The sequence below is a fragment of the Xiphophorus maculatus genome, chromosome 9 (assembly GCF_002775205.1).
Source record: "Xiphophorus maculatus strain JP 163 A chromosome 9, X_maculatus-5.0-male, whole genome shotgun sequence".
NCBI lineage: Eukaryota > Metazoa > Chordata > Actinopteri > Cyprinodontiformes > Poeciliidae > Xiphophorus > Xiphophorus maculatus.
The window spans coordinates 23170898-23188729 of NC_036451.1; the positions used below are offsets into that span (position 1 = coordinate 23170898).

Sequence of the window (17832 nt, forward strand, 5' to 3'; positions counted from 1 at the left end):
ACACCGTCCATTCACTTTAAGTGATAGGTAGTGGTCCTTTTGTGTTTCTGGCCATCTGAAAGACTTTCAAAGTGTTAAATTTGTCTTTTTTGTAGGTTAGAGAGAAACGTTTGAGACTTTTTTTTTCTCAACCAGCTGATTGCCAGTATATACAGCAACGGGAGGTGAGGAATCAGCATTTTGTTTCCTTCTGCTCTCATTCAAAGGACTTTGAAAATGTTGTGCAGTTGTGAAGCCCTTACTTCTTGAGACCTTGGTATACGCTCATAACAGTAACTACTGCATGCCTTCTGTCTAGTTGTCCAAAGCAAGCACACTGGCCTAGGTCTTATCTGAGCGTAGATGAGGTTGGAAAAGAGACAAATTAATACTCGGATATGAAGTGCGTCTGGTGCCTGAAGTCTGACACCGGTCGCTTTGAAGAGCAGTTCCTGTCATCTGCAAATTTAACGATGATAAGGCTCCTCTGTGACAATTTTCTGATTCTATATAGGAACCTTTCTTTTTATTTCTTGCTGGCGGCAGATGGTATTAGCCCCGCACATGGTTCCTGTTATCACTCGCAGTCAAAGATGGGAATCAGGCTGTTTTGTAACCCAGCGGATAATGAGAAGAGGGAATGAGATGTGCCCAGCGATGGCACCACGGAGGGTGTCTTGGTCTGCAAGCTGTTTGGCTTCAGGCACTGACCAGGCCTGAGGAATGCTGGCACACAGGCGTTTTCTGCTTGATTGACATGATAACATTCTGCATCTACCCCCTTTGCTCTTTTTAAAACAAATTTTTTTTTGATTTGACAAGAAAAACTCTCGATCATGTCCAAGATGAACAAAAACCAGTGACTCTTCTTTGCCCTTAAGCTCTCGTGTTGAATTCGTCTGCTTCTCAGGCCGTCCTCTGCGAGGTTGCTGTGGGAGTCGATGCTCACCAGTAAACACAAAGAGGCTCTGATGGAAGTCCGACGCCACCTGGTGGAGGCGGCCACCAAGGAGAAGCTGCCAATCAAGATGAGTATGGGTAAGCATTAGAGATGCAAGTTATACATTAACGAGTTAATCTAAAGTTGATTGATCTTATTGATTGACTAACGATTAATTGAGAAGCGGCCATATCCTAAAAAACCTTTCTCTTGCTTCAAGAGAGCCGACCGTCTATCCATATGCTAAAGGGCAACATTTTTTATCATATGCCAAATAAAAAAAATAAAAACGTTTTTTTTTTTCTTTCTGTATCGATTGGCTCTGCTTAACGATGTCAAGCAGTGCCCTCTGCTGAATGGAGGCCAAACTACAACACAATAAAAAAGGTCTGAGTGGATGTTTTTAGTTAATTTTTATCTAGTAGACCATTAATTGACAATTAATTGTAAGTTGATTAATTTGTTGTATCCGCAGTAAGCATGTGAATGCCACATGGGACGGTCACCAGTATCGAAGCATACCAAATATTTAAAAACCAACACTGCACCTTTAAAGAAGCAAATGTTTTCTTGCACGCCTTTCCTAGGGACGTTGATGAGACACAGAAATTTCTAGGCTGACTGGAGATTTTTTCTGACTGGACTGTGGATCATACAGTACAGAAGTGCTGACCCGTCCCGCAGTTGTTGCTCCACACTGCCATTCAGCTGGCAAAAAAAAAAAACCCAACTACTAAACCTTTCTTTCCCTCCCTCACTAGATAAACTCATCTGACTTTGAAAAACAATTTCTGGTTGCACAAAAACAGGAACAGTCATAGTGTGGAAGCTTAAAGCGAGCTTGCCATCGCTCTGGTTATGATGGTTCTGTTTTCAAAACACATTTTGCAAGCTACGAGCGGCACATCTGCAAAGCAGCCAACTACTGGCTGGCTACCCAAGCAGATAGCCTGAATAATTACCCAGCTAGAGTCAGCTTGTTATGTTTGTGTTCATCTAAAGGAAGAACAGCAAAAACATTTCTGCTCAATTAGAACTTGAAACTGATTCAAAATGTAGTTGATGTTTGCTCTGCATGAATATAAAATATAGACAACATCATCATAGCAGTAATACAGAAGAGGATTATGGCCACTGAAAACAATTATACTAAGATTGTAGTCAGAACTCTTCAAAGTCCACCAAAACCTATAACTTCTGCCATTTTTGGTTTGTGAACACAAACATTGGTCCATTGTAGAGAGGTAAATGATAAAGTTTCTCTACTGCAATAAAGTACATGATGGTGTTAGTTTTAGTTTAGTTTTTAGTTTACTTTTTGCTCTAAATAGACTGAAAAGCTAAACTAAAACTACACTTTTTTTTAGGTTGGTGGAGACATATACTTATATATATAAGTTAGTACTTCAATAAAGACGTTCTTGATTCTCTGTCGGATTAAAACCAATCAAAGAACCTTCAGCACATTTTTCCACTTTCACGAGTTATGGCTCTAAAAGTGGCCATAACTCCTAGAGTATGGCCAAAAAACTGAGTAGGTCAAAAAAGGAGTCATTAATTGGAAAATCTCTTATTTGTATTGGTTAGAAGAAGCATGATTGATGCATTAATTATACAACTTCAGCATCAGTAGGACCGATTGTTGCTGTTCTGTTGAAAATAAAAGCACATCAATCTTGTAACAGTTTATTTCTCTTTATTTGAAACCCCCGATCGTTTAATAAAAGTTGTTATGCCTCTATAATATCATACCAGCCCATACAAAGCCACAGATGGGGCTGATTTCCTATGAACTATAAAACAAACTAATGACAATGCCCAGAAAAAAACGAAACATAAACATTTGCATCACATAAAAGCGACGCATGTAGATATTTACTCTTGAGGAGAAGCAAGCGCCTGTATTTCAGCGTTTTGCAGCCGGACTCCAGCGGATCCCACTGAGATCCAGCTTTTCTGGCCTGCTGTGTTTTTGCACATGTGGCCCCAGAGGAAATCTGAACCACATGTTGGCTGCATGACACACACTCACACACCCCCACATGTTCGCTCGCTCGCACACACACACGCACACTGCTTTTTCGAGAAACTTGTGTTGTTCGGTAATGAAGCAAAGGGGTCTGAAGCGAGGGGTGAAAATATGTGCAGGCACGCAAACGTGAAGTGGCTCCGTGCACCTTGGACTTTGCGCTATCCTTTGCTCACATGCACACACTTTGGTCTTAACATTCAGGTTAACATCTGGCAGAAAAGGGGGCTTTTAGAAAGGGAGGGATCTTGTTGGTCCTCGAGCCCTTATAATTTGTGAGGTAAAGGAGGTCTCATAACAAGATCACACACACTCTCAAACACAGCCTGTAAAGTTTTTCGCATGTGCACCCCGTGCTGTCTTTTCGCACTTTTGTGATGCAGTGCACATTTTGCAGAATCCGAAATGATTTATTTAAACAAATGCTTTGCAGAGTTTAGGAGTGACAGTAAAGTCGGGAGTGTATGAACAAGGAGGCGAATTAAAGCGGCCTCCGCCTGCTGACTGACAGACAGTCTGTTGATTTAATGTCTTTGCTGAGAGAGAGAGGGGGAGAGAAGGGGTCAATGTAAGGCCCCTCACACACTGAACCTTTATGCATAACTGGCAGAGGCGCGGACACCACCATGGATCCCCCTGTGTGCTCCCAATGAACCCCCCACACCGTCTTCCTTCTGCAGAACAGCAACACAAGCCAAGTTCTCAATCCATCATTCTCTCCTCCAATGCACCACATAGAACTAATACTAATTTTCTCACTTGATGCTAAGAACGCAAGTTATCAATTGACCAGTGAATCTAAAGTTGATAGGTCTTATCGATCGACTGGACATTTTCTTAAAAACCTGAGTTTTCTCTTGTATCAAGAGGACTCACAATCTTTCCATAACATAAAGAGTAAAAATGTTCATATGCTGAATTTAAAAAAACTACATAAAATTTTAGCATTTTTTTTGTGTCCGCTGTATTAAATACTGACTGAACAAACATAAAAGTGTGGTTTTCTCACATTATTAAGCTTAGACACATATGTATATATAAAATATAGCAGAACAGAAAACTCTTAGGCTGCTTAACAGAAAAAGCAAAGGTGAAAAGCATAAAACGCAGCTCTAGAAAAAATGAAGAGCCCACTGCACTGAACCCCATTGAAAACCTTCTGGTTATCCCACCAAATGTTGATTTCTGAACTCTTCCTGAGTTAAAACATTAGTATTGTTGTTTCTAAATTATTATGAACTTGTTTTCTTTGCATGTTCTCTTTATTTGAGGTCTGAAAGTGCCGCATCATTTTTGTTATTTTGACCATTTCTCATTTTCTGCAAATAAATACAAAATCTTTGCTTGGAATTTCAAAGACATGTTGTCAGTAGTTCATAGAATAAAAGAACAATGTTAATTTTACTCAAACATATATAAAAAGTAAAATCAGAGAAACCGATACTTTTAAGTGGTCTCTTAATTTTTTACACAGTTGTATGTGAAAAACTTAGTCCTCCATAAATCCAGAGATGTTTAAGCGAAGTACCGTAGTTGCTCTTGAAGGAATGTTAAAACTTCACTTCATGAAGTGCATTAACTCACCTCAAAATCAGCATTGCTTATTGGCGTCATGTTTTTCTTTTTTTTTTCTCTCCACTTGACAAGTTTTCTGCACTGTCCTGTCTTCGGTTCAGTGATTACATCTTTGCCTTCGTAGCACATCACTAGTTTTTGATTGAGACGTTGACGCTCCTCCGTCAAGCAGCTCGGGAGAATCATCGCTATTAAGGTGAAACCTAAAGAGCTTCGCGTGTTTATATTTCCAAACAGAACTGCATATGGTTCATTTTGCATCCCACACCGGACTCTGTTCGGACCGTTACTCTTTCTCGTTCTGGTATGGCTCTGCCATTATCAACTGAATGGTGACTGACGGCGCTTTCTGCGGGGTGGCGGCCAAACTACAACACTAAAAGAATGTCTAAGCTGGTGTTGTTAATCAACTGGAACTAATTTTAACACAATAAAACATTCATCAACAATTAATCGTAACTCCATGAATTGTTTACATCCCTGCTTGGTGCCCTGCAGTTATCTTAAAGGCTAACGTTTTTCCACTCATATCTGAGCTCATTCTCGCTCTTGTTGGTTTTCCCAGATAAACAAAGAAAATACTCTGCCTGTGCACTGCAGGGCCTCATACGCTCTCATTGGTTTTATACACCGTTGGATCCAGCTTGGCTTTTCAGCAGAATAGGATCATCCAGAGAGACACAGAGAAAATAATCCATTTCTCAGAGCCTGAGGTTGACCCGTTTAAGGTCTCATAGGATGTAATAGGATTGTAGTAGGATGATGAAATTCCCTCAGTGTGCGTGAGAACATGCACAATACGTGTTTGTCTTGGGTGTTTCGGCTCTTAAATGGGACTTTAATAGATACATTTCATCATCTCTAATTGTGTTTATGCAAATCTGCCTGTGTTTACACCAGACTAAATGGATAGCAGAGTGGTTGTGCAGACACCCTGCTGCTCCCGTGGCAGAAGGGCGGGGCATGCCCTCGGGCTTTGGTACCAGGGGGAATTGAGTTCAGAATGGATTCATACAGCTGCTGCATTGTCATTTGTATCAAGTCGTCCTACAAGTGATGTAGCTAGCCCTGATGATCCAGCAGGGTTCCTGTATTGCTTGAACTAGTTTGAGAAGAAATTTCTGAATCTTGATGTATTCATCCATCCATTATCTTCCATTTGTCTGGGAGTCGGGTCACAAAGACAGCAGCATAAGCACACAGGCCAAGACTTTCCACTCACTGGGTCTTCCTCTGAGTCTCCTGCTGGTGGGACAGACCTGGTACACCTCAGCGTGGAGGCATCCAGGAGGCATGCTAACTCCTCTTGATATGGAGACGCAGCGGAGTCCCTTTCATATGACTGAACTTCTCAAATGATCTGTAACTCCTTATCTGTAAGTTAAGGAGTTACAATTAACTCCTTAACTTAGCCCAAACAAGTTTCATCACATATTTTCTTAGAAACTATTTATTGAGGTAATTTTGTTTAAAACGTAAATGATTTAGCCAACTGTTGAAAATATTGATGAAAACGTTGTTGCTGTTGAGTGATGTGGTGCAGTGTGTGCATGAATGTGGTGCAGAGTCCTGAGCAGAGGCCCCAACATTCACCCATAACCGAACGTTTTCAGGATGTTCCTCCTTTCGGAGCGCATAAATAAGCCCCTCAAACTTCCTGCGTCCCTCAGTCCTGCGGGATTACTTATGAGGCTGTCTGGCTGCTGAGACGGGTCACCACTCAACTCTGCAACTCGCATCAGAGATCACTTAGCTCCTCTGCAACCCCGTGCACCCAGAATGTAAGTCATCTTCCAGTAACGGAGCTAAATCATCGTTGCCCTTGGCTGTACTTGTGCTGTGGAAGACTTTGATCGCGATTGCCATGTCTCAATTGCCACCTCTGCACATCCTGCTCTGATGGACTAACGCTCCAGCCGTTTTTAGCATGAGAATGAAAATGAAATTTGCTTTATGTCTGTTCTTTCTATAAATGCCCTCAAAAGGACAATAAAATGGGCCCAACGGTTCAGGTTTCTCAGCCATCTTCATTTAAGGGCGACGAGAATTGCCGTGCAGAGACCGACCTCCTGCCACATGATACTTATGAACCACATGATGTCATAAGTTACAGCGCCGCACATGTCCCTTTACCACATTTAGTCATTTTACAACCACAAGTTAGATATATTTTATAGGGATTTTATGCGATAGATCGCCACAAAGTAGCTCATGATTGTGAAGCAGATGACAATGGCACATGGTTTGGAAAGAGAAATGCATTTGCATTCACCCCATTTACTTTGATGCCTAAAGATAAAATCCAGTTCAAGCACAGTGTAAATCCAGGTGAATGTCTGAGAGATTGGTATTTGTCGAGGAGTTTAGAAAAGAGTTACGTCAATAAAATAATATTCCAAGCTTTCAACATCCTACAGAGTGCTGTTCTGTCCACCATCCATCAAAATGAAGAGTTCTGGACAACTACAAAGCCACCAAGACATTGCAATCAACCTGAATTGGCAGTCTATGGATATTAGTAAAGCAGCCAAAAAGTCTCATGATGACTGTGGAATGGTTGCTTAGATCCATAGCTTAGGTGAGAGAATCTATTGACATGAAAACTACACACATCTGGTCTTTATGGAAGAGCGACAAGAAGAAAGAAATACCTTTTGCAATTTGCCGTATTGTAGGCACAGCAAACATGTGGCAGAAGATTTGTTAGGCGAGACCAAAATGTTTTGGCCTACATGCAGAGTGCCACAAATCGCACTGAACGCAGCACCCACAGTGAAACCTGGTGGTGGCAGCATCATGCTGTGGGCATACTTCTCTTAATCAATAACAGTGAAGCTTATCAGAGTGCATTATGGAGGAAGTCTTTAAATATTCATAATAATTTCAATTATTTTAAACCGAAGAGGAGAATTCATCCAATATAGCCAATTAATATTTCAGTAAGGGACTTATTTGGAAAAAAAAAAAAACTCTTGATTTTTCAAAATAGAGTTTGACGATAACACTTTATTTGACAGGTTGTGAATAAGACTGTCATGACACCGTCATAAACATGACATAACACCTGTCATGAACATGAGTAAGTCTTCATGAATATTTATGACTGTTGTCATAAAGTGTCATTCAGTAAATCATGACACTTTTAATACAAAGTTCACATTATTCAAAATGTCTTCATTACGACAACTTGACATTAACCTAGAAATCATGATCTGACATAAATTTGTTATAAAAGTATTACTGAGTAAACTTTAGCTTTAATAACATAAAGCTACATAATTTTTTAAAGTTTAATCAGTAATACTTTTAAAACAGATTTATTTCAGATCATTATATATATATATATATACATACAGTATATATACAGTACAGACCAAAAGTTTGGACACACCTTTTAATCCAATGAGTTTCCTTTATTTTCATGACTATTGACATTGTAGATTCACACTGAAGGCATCAAAACTATGAATAACACATGTGGAAATATGCACTAAACAAAAAAGTGTAAAACAACTGAAAATAGCCCTTATATTCTAGTTTCTTCAAAGTAGCAACCTTTTGCTGTGATTACTGCTTTGCACACACTCTGCATTTTCTTGATGAGCTTCAAGAGGTTGTCACCTGAAATGGTTTTCACTTCGTAGGTCAACCTGCCCTGTCAGGTTAATAAGTGGGATTTCTTGCCTTATAAATAGTCATGAAAATAAAGAAAACCCATTGAATTAGAAGGTGTGTCCAAACTTTTGGTCTGTACTGTATATATATATATATATATATATAATCAGCATCTTTGTATGTATATTATCTATATTAAATTACAATTAGACTTTGGAAAACTTTGTTTGTTGTCCTTTTTATTATTCCTTATTATTACTTAACGTTAAAAGTGAAGAACACGCAGCCAGTCGTCTTTCTGCAGAGACACCCTGATCTGGAACAAGAGCTCAGCTGATAGATCATCTCCTTCAGATTCCTTTTTCATCTGGCACAAAGATGCTGAAAGAATCACAAAGCTGTTTAGAGGGAAGTTCTGTGACAGATAAGAGCCAAGGCTCTGCCAGGATGCTGTAAGTGTGTAATGCAAAGCAGGCCCTTTGTGTGTCTGCTTGGCCTATTTGCTTTTCTCTGGTTTCCCTAATGTCTTACATTTTCTCCCTCAGACTCACTGTGTGCTTTCACTGTAAAGCCTGATTATATTTGGCCTGCTCTGTACCATTCTTAGGTGCCCATTCAAGGCCGGACTAGCTTTGAATATATTTCCTGGTTCTGTCTTGAATTATGGTTGGCACATCAAGTTTTTGGGGAGCTTTAGTTTTACTGCCAGGATTTTTATAGTTGGATATGTTAACAAAAGAGCTTTTCAGTATTCTGACTAGGTCTGGACCAAAGTGTTTTCAGTTCAGAGAGAAACCTGAACCTGTTTTTTTTCTTTTTAGATATTTCCTCAGTTTGTCCGTTGTTTACTCTTCCTTTGAGGCTTCTTATAATTGTGTATGGATTGGTATTCAGCTTCTTCTACCCATAAGGAGGACATTAAGTTAGAGCATCTTTCACAACAAAACAACATTAAGTACTTTGCAAAGAGTATAAGAATTAAAACATGATCAAAAAGAGATCCAACACCATGCATCCTTTTCCTCTCACTTTACAATTATTTGCTCCTTTCTGTTGTCTATCGCATAAAATCCCAATAAAACAAACAGAAATTGTGGTTGTAATTTAAAAAAAAACGCTTAAGGAGAACGAGTGCTTGTGCCGTTGACTGTAGCGAAGAAAGCCTCGAACTTGCTGTAGATTATATTTAGTATTCTGGAAGTTGCCGGCCTTTTCTTATCAGTTTCACTTTTGGTCATATGTTTGGTCTTACAAAAATAAATGTTGGTCGTATTCAAACTCAAAATACACCCCCATCTAGTGCATCTAGTAGTTCAAACATCAACACAAATGAATGTGCTTATGCAGAGGTGTTGTATCCCATCTTTCTAGTCTTTTAGGACTCGACTATTTATGCTGTTGTTGCTAGGTTTTGCTGCGGTCCTTCCTGAGGAGCGGAGGGAGAGGGGGCTAAGTAGATGGCTGGGGATTTGGAAATGTTCAGCAGAGCAGATCCTAAACATTGTCTGTCTGATCTCTTCTCTTACATATCTTGAAGTAATCAGTAAAGGCCTCTCATTTACACATATTAGTCACAGCCCAGACAGAATTTCAGGAGCTCCAATCAGTGTTCCCGCACTATTTCCTTAATTGCAGTCAGGCACAGTCAGTAACTCATGGCAACACAGGGTTTGTATTCGCAGTGTGAGGAATATTGCTTCATGACTGCCTGTTTTAAACCCCTGGAGCTTCTACTCAGTAAGACAAAACATGAAACACAAAATGAATTTAAGCCCTCGAGAGAATCGGCCTATATTGGATATAAGTGTGATGTTTTCACAAGAAAACCACACCAGCGATGGTTAAGGAAATAATTTTTCTTATGTAAAGAGCTAGCAAATCTAGAGGGGACAGCTGCAAACAAAAGTGGATGCATCACGTGTTTGGCAGTAGCTCTACAGCTGGAAGCCTCTGGTCAAGGAAAACCGCCGGTCAAGGTTACCGGGCACAAAGAATGCTTTGTTGATGGATTACGGACAGCACACATCTGCAGTGGAAGATGTACATCAAAAGATATGTCCCAATTATTTTCCAGTAAACAACACGAATCAGCCAGAGCTCCAAGGCCATGTCCGTTCAGAAGCATCAATAGCTGCGTTTCCATTACAGATGTGCTCAAAACGTTGTCAGTATTTTGCTAATATTGAACAAAACGTGATTTTTGTGTTTGCGGTGTTTCCAATAAATAAGAGAACGCAATTAATATCGCACATGAATAAGTTTGTTCACAAGATTAAATCTTTTTTTTTTAAAAACATGCCACGCCATCGTCCATCTACCACTTCCTGTCATCGTCTTTGTCATTTCCACCAATAGTAACATCAGGTTGTTGATCACATGATGTCTGTGATACGAAAGAACTGTTTCCATTGAAGTTTTGTGAAATAAACCAGTTAAATATACCAGATTCGATAAGGCTGATAAACCACCTCATCCTAGCGTCAAACTCTACTTTGAAAAATCAAGAGTTTTCTTTTTTTCAAAATCGGCGTGTTTTCATTATGCCAATTTATTTTCATAGTGTCAAATTGTGCAATTTTAAGGTAAATGGAGACTCAGCTATCGACTGAGGATGTCCTAAACCTTGGAAACATTGACTCGCTAACACCGTTATTGATTTTATGTCGTATTGTAATTATCAGATACGGTCACATGACAAATCACGATGTCCAACCACTTTGTCATTTCCTGTAAAATGCGTTTACTACTATTTTTAGTACCACATTTGCTAATATTTATTGCATCCACCACTCTGTTGGGTCCAAATATCTCACCTTGCATCTCCCTTCTCTCAGGTCGTGTGACCCCCGATCAGCTGTGTTCCTATGTGAAGTTATTCCGGAGCAGCTGGGAGGCGCTAGAGAGTCACTGCGGGGTGCTTCAGCTGGGCTTGGCCACGGCCCAGACGCTCCGACACCCCAGAGTGGCCCGCTGGGATTCCTGTCTGGCTTTCGAAAGACTGCTGCTGCAGGTGTGTGCTCATCTTGCATAACCAAACCATCCATATGTCACTCACAGTAAACACTTGGAGGATCTGCAAAGTGAAAGTTTGAGACCTTCCATGACAGATTTATGTTACGCGTTAAAGTTCCGGTGTAAAGTTTACATTGATTTATCGTGACTGTCAGGCTAATTTGGGCTTTTATTTGTTTTTTTTTTTACTGTTATTTCACAATACAATAATTTCCAAATATCATTCCGTGCAGGTTTAAAATTAAACATACACACAGCTTCACAAAAACACACTTTCTATAGAGTTATCAAGGTCCTGGACATAATTCTTACTATGTCTTTGGCCACTCCCCCCATCATAAATGCTAGATCTCATTCAAGCTGGTGAGATTTGTCTGCTTTGTTTTTTCATTCCAAAAACAGTTTAGATTTGTGTTTTTGAACATTGGGACTCCAAACTGTGTTCTCGTTTTAACCATCTTGTTATTCATTTAAGGTAAAGTTGAAAAGAAAGTCTTAGCTTATCCTCTTAGTACAGTGCAGTTTTACCAGTGGCAGTGAAACAACCGCTCAGCATAATCCTGCCAGCACCATGCTTTACAGTTTGTAAATTATTTTCTTAGAGCTGATAGTTTGGGTAAACACAACTCACACATACATAACCCCATTTAAACCAGGAAACCAACTAGTTAAAATGAACTTTGACTTTTATGAATAATAAGAAGAAAAAACAGCCATACATTTAACCAGAATGTTGCCTGAAGATGGTTGAAACCCAAAGAATTTGTGCTGATTCTCTGAAATGTGCTAAGAAACATTGATACTAATATTAGGGCAGGTGTAAATATATTTGTACAATGGAATATCAGGGATAAAAAGAAAGTAAAACTAAATTTACGACAATAAAGTCATAAAATTACGAGAGTAAAATCATATGCGAATAAAGTCGTATGAGAAAATAGTCATAATATTACAATAAAAGTCAGCATTACAAGAATAAAGGCATAATATTATGACTTTATTCTCAAAATATTATGACATTATTCTTGAAATCTCTACTTCATTCTCAAACTTCTTTACTCTCGTCCCATTTTTTTTCCGCTAAATTCTAACTTTATTCTTGTGATTTTTTTTCTTCTAATACTCACATTTGAGTCTACATGTAGAATCTGCACATTGTGTGGATAAAACACACACAAAATGTACAATTCTGATCCATTTCCTCTTTTCCCTTGATATATAACCATCTATAAAAAACTACATTTAAAGTAATTCAGATAATGTTTAAAAATCCCATATTTGAAACATGAAGAGAAAAAAAGGAAGCCTGAATCCTCGGGCTTTTGAGATCATCTAAGCAGGTAAGTGGCTTGTTTTCAACATGGTGGCCTGAATGTTGTGTTAACATCCACCGATTTCTCTCCTTCATAAACAAGGTCAGTTTTCTTTACAGGGTAAACACTCGGATCCCGTAAACGCAGCAAAACACCGCAAAAATTTGGAGTCCAGAAAAGGAAGATATCCATTTTTAACGGGGAACGACGCACACGTGCGTTTGACTTCCTAAAGGTTAGAGGTCGAGTCTGATGCACAGGGCAGAAAGAGTCAATGATGGGAGGTGGAGGAGTAATAAGAGTAAATCAAAAGTCAAAGTGCACACAGTCACCGGTTCTTCACCTCTTGCTTCACTTTCCCAGCAGCGACCTGGACATAGCTATGAGCTCTCTTAGAAAAAGCAGAAGTCTAAGCTGCGTCAAATAAAGTCGCTGACTAATGCCGCAGCAATTTCCTCCGCCGTCCTCTTCATACTTTTCTACTTTCGTTGAGCCTCTGTACATTCCTGGATCCGTAAGGCAAGCATTGGGACGGCATAGTATTTAGGAACTTATTAAACTAAATCACGGAAAAATTAAACAGGCTCTCAGCCATGGCCGAACTGGAATTTGAAAGCAACCTCTTAAACCTCGCCTCTCAGCGAGGTCCGCTCGTTTATTAAATGGAGGGAAAATTACTTGCGGGTACGGGACTTTTATTTCCAGTGTCCATTTACGTCGTCTCTCCACTTTGACGATGGTTGTCTAGAGAAGCCGGATAACTCAGAACAACTGTCCTGCCGCACATTTTCAGCTTTGGTCTTATGAGTTTGGAGAAGAGACGCAAAATTCAGACGAGGCTGCGACTGGAGCACGCGCGGGTTAACACGAGTTGCGTCTAACGTCGGTGCATTACTCGACTTTAAAACACTTGGCTCGAGTTCAAGAAACACATTCGTTGAAAATCGGATCTCACAATGAGGCTTTAAGAGCGATGTGAGTTTGCAATCAAAACGGCCCTGAGTTTTATTGAGGTATTAAGGGAAATGAGTTGTGTGTCCTCGCTGCCCTTTTTGTTTATTTAATTTCCACGAGTTTTTTTTTTTTGCTTGAGTGCAAGAGGGACACATTAATTACAGTAGAAAATGGCTGGATGAAATGCCTCCCAGACATGCCTGGCGGTCGAAATGTGTTTGCTCTGCCTGAGTGCGTGTGGGCGTGTGTGTGTGCGTGTGCGTGGGTGGGGGAAGACCCACCAGAGATGGACGCTGTGTCGCTATGGTGGACGGTTTGAGTTCATCCGGGCCTAGCTCCTGTGCGTGCTAGCGTGGGGCCTTGAAGTAGGCCACAGCTCCACAGAGGTGTGTAGCTGTTCAGAAATCTGTAATCTGTGCTCTGAAGTTAATTGAAAGCAAAAGTGGAGGGCTACTACAAGATCCCAAAACATGGCGATATTTAACCGTCAGTCTAGTTTGCTCTCAGCATGTTTATTTAAATGGTGATGTATGAATATGTCAAGTTTGTTTGTTCAGCACATTTCAACAACAAGGCATTTCAAAGAGCTTTACACCATGTAAACGTAATACAGTAACCAGTTGTGAAATGGCGATAAACATTATATTTTGTCAAAGTCATCATCAAAGTCATTAAGAAAATATACATCAAATATATTGGTCAATATTCAAGTTATTGTGAATCAAAGGCAACTCTAAACAGGTAGGTTTTATCCTTGATTTAAAGGAACTCTGTGTTTTGGCAGTTTTGCACTTTTTTGGAAGTTTGTCCCAGAATAGTGGAGCATAGAAATGGGATGATGATTCCTTAGTTCCCTAGTTACGTTCACAGAATTGACTTCTTAGACTTCCTGTCAAACTGACTTGACTGTACTTTTAAGTTTATTAACCATCATTTATTAACATGCGGTTACAAAAGCTGTGAAGGAGACCCTCTTCGTCTTTCCTCTCATGCCTGTAATTAAAAACGAGAAGCTTTGAACAGACTATACGTCACATTAAGTTGAAAAAATCTTGGTCTTGGTTTTTGCATTACAAAGCTCTAACATTTTAGTAGAATGTTTTGTTAAGCTCCAATCAGCTGCTACAGTTTTCCCTGAAATCATGTTAGACGTACCGTCTTGCCTCCTGCGTGCATCAGCTGTTTTAGGCAGCACGGCTGTTGTAGCTCAGCTGTTGGGACTGGAGAAGTGTTTGAATACGCCTGAACAGAAGTCGAAACATTTTTTAGTAAGGAAGACCGCTTTTGCAGATGTGAAACTGTGCAATTAATCTGAAAGGTGATACACCTGTGAGTTGCACATGGACGGTTCATACAAAGAAAGTGGTCAGGTTTTGGTTTTGAAGGTGTTTTTAGGAGAATTACCTTAGGATTGCAACATCAGTGCGGTTGGTTTGATATTAAATGTTTATCCTGCCACTGGGTTTATTACCTCCTTAATATAAAGCACACGTTTGTCTGGGACGGTTACATATATTCCCGTTTGGCATGCCACCCTGCCTGCGCCCTTCCTCCTCCCCCTCCTGGCCATCCCGGGTGTCGGCCGTGTAATTGGGTTTTAGTCTGAAAGGCTCAGATTGAGAAGGCCTGGTCGAGCTCCAGGCCACTGTTAAAGAAGCGGTGTGTGCGAGACGTCTTCAGCTCTAGACAGCCGGAGCTAAAACCCGACAGACTCTCTTTCACCACGTCCCAGAACATCACAAGCGCGCCGCTCTACCTTCCCATCAGCCACCCAGTCAGGCGCTCTTCCCGGCCAAAACAAACATGTTTGCTACTGCTGTACCTCCCACTCACCGAGAACGAAGCTCAGACATGCGGTAGCTCCATGCTTTTGGAATCCCAGGCTTTTTAAGGCCAGTATTGTGGCAGTGAGTGCCTTACATTAGGACTGAAACGACTGCTTGAATTAATTGTGATTAATCGACAATTGAAACGATCCTTTAGTAATCAATTAAGCATTAACTGGAGTATACAGACTCAAAAAGTCAATTTGCTGAGAAAAGCCCAACATATTCAGAGCAGTAATTAAGCCAAAACTGTGCAAAAATATATCAATTTTGCAGCTATGATTAAAACACCTTGGTGTGTAAAAGTGTTTTAACCAAAACTCCTCAAGTGGAACAAGTTTAGTTTCAGATTTTCTAAATGAGTGTTATGTTGTTGCATTTTAGGCAATAACATTTTTTCATTTGTGGAAAAAGGAACTGAATTCTTTGATGTTTTTTTTTTTTTTTTTTGCATGCATGTATTCCTAATCTTGTACAAAAAAAGCTGGTCAAATGAAAAATCTGTGACAGCATATTAGGGCCATTTTATATAGAAAAAAAGGAGTAGATTTCCGCCAAGAAATTTCAAAATTTTGAAATTAATGTGAGACATTTTCTAGGGAAAACAAGAACATTTTTAATCTTGAAAAATGTAAACTTTGCTAGAAAAAAACTAAGAAATTTAGAGATTAACCTCCAAAACACGGAGATTTCTGTTTCAAAAGTTGCGGTTTCATTCTGTTTTTCTAGACACTTCCTGAGATCATTCTCAATATTTCAAGGCCATTTCTTGGTGGAATTTTACTCCTCCTATTTTTTTTTTCTTCTGTCGACGATGCTAATAATACGCCGTCGTAAACATCTGTAGAAAGTGCCATTTTTTAAAAATCTGATTAAGCGGTGAATCTGTTACTACAGTAATCATTAGCCGCAGCCCTACTCTCCAGTCTGCCGCTGAGAGCCCTGTCACATCACTGGACACAGCTGGGATGACAGCAGCGCTGCGGAGAGGAGCTAACCCCTCTCACCCCGGCCTGTTGCTCTACTCTGCTGGGACTAGCAGGGCACGCCTCTGCAAACACTTAAGTTCAGAGTTATTGCTTGTCACAGCGGCGCTGGGATGGATGGAAAACTTCGCTCGGCCTCATGTCCCCATCTCCCACGGGTGACTCAGACTGCACGCCTGTTTCTTATCTCAGTTTGTGACATGGGTTTAAGTCCGCAGAAGTAAATGGTTTGAAATTGAGCTGTAGATCCAGATAATGCGCACCTAATAGTAATTTACTTCAGTTAAACTTTATAGCTAATACGTTTTACGTAAATAGAAAGCATATGTTGAGTTTAGGCATGAATCTTACTTCTAAAATTGTTTTAAAATGTGATGCATGGAAACCACTGCATGCTTAAGGGTAAGGTGTGACATCTCTGTACAATGTCTTACAAAAGTAACACACTGCACCCATTTTTGGAAAACTTCCAACTTAATTGTGTTCTGGACCAACACAAAATAGTGCATAAGGTGTGAAGTGAAAGGAAAAGTGTTTAAGTTTGGTCAACTTGGATGAAGAGTGACTGTGAACATAAATTTTCCAGTCTTTTTCTCAATTGGATTTAAAGCTGGACTTTAACTTGTCCATTCTAACCCCTTCATGCGCTTTGATCTAAACTCTTCCATTGCAGCTCCGGCTTTTCCAGTCTCACGCAACCTCCAGCAGCTTTTCTTCCAGGATTATTCTGCATTAAATTCCATACATCCAACACATTTATTGTACTATACAAGTACTTTATTTCATAGTTTGATGTAGTTTTAAAAAGCTGTTAACTCTCTGTGCAACACCACAGTTCTATGCAACAGAATTATGTGAAACTGTATCATTACTATGCATAGCTTTTTGCTTGAAGGCTAATAAGTACAAGGTAGAATTTTGGTTCCATGTGTTTGCGACAGACAGCAAATGGGGAGTCTTTTTGTTTTGTTTTGATTTACTAAGACTTTCATCACATCTGTTTCATAAACCCCATATTTTAATAGCGAAACTAGTAATTTACCTGTTGGCACATTTATCCCCCCAGAGGTGTGGATCTCTTCAGTCGATCGCTTACGTAGAACTCATGACTGCTTCTGTGATAAATAAATTCTCTGGATGGTATTGCATGTGCAACACTATAGTTAGAGTATTCATGCATTCAAGAAAGTAGACCGAAGTGTGTGGTCAAACATAAACTATTTAGATATCTCACAATGCATACAATGCTGCTTGAATGACTTCCCTCTTGTTTGTGAGTCTGTTCAGTCTCTTGTCTTGTCTTTGGATTTGTAATATGTGTTTTTGAAGAATTATTTACACTGTGAAAGTGTAGGTGACAAGGTTCATTTCTGTTTGAATGCATTCACATTTTAAATGATTCACATATCAACCGGTTTGAATACCCACGACCTTCTTTACGGGCTTAAATGTAAAAATTGCTGGGGGGGTTTTAGCGTGCCAATGTGTCTATTTTGTTTTTGTAAGAAAAGAAAAAGAAAAAAAAAACCCCAAGTTGGAATACATAAAATTACCACTTAGAAAAAAACACAGCACTTAATTTTCCTGAGGGGAAAAACACACC

The 17832-nt window shown here is 39.7% G+C and overlaps 1 protein-coding gene across 1 annotated transcript in view; it reads left to right on the forward strand.

Annotated features, from left to right (window-relative positions):
* The window catches only part of scfd2 (sec1 family domain containing 2), a 133068-nt gene that overhangs the window by 14682 nt on the left and 100554 nt on the right, over positions 1–17832 (forward strand). Inside the window, exons 3-4 of the mRNA XM_023339761.1 lie at positions 890–1017; positions 10973–11148. Of these exons, the coding sequence (XP_023195529.1) occupies positions 890–1017; positions 10973–11148 (304 nt within the window). The remainder of the gene's footprint in view (positions 1–889; positions 1018–10972; positions 11149–17832) is intronic.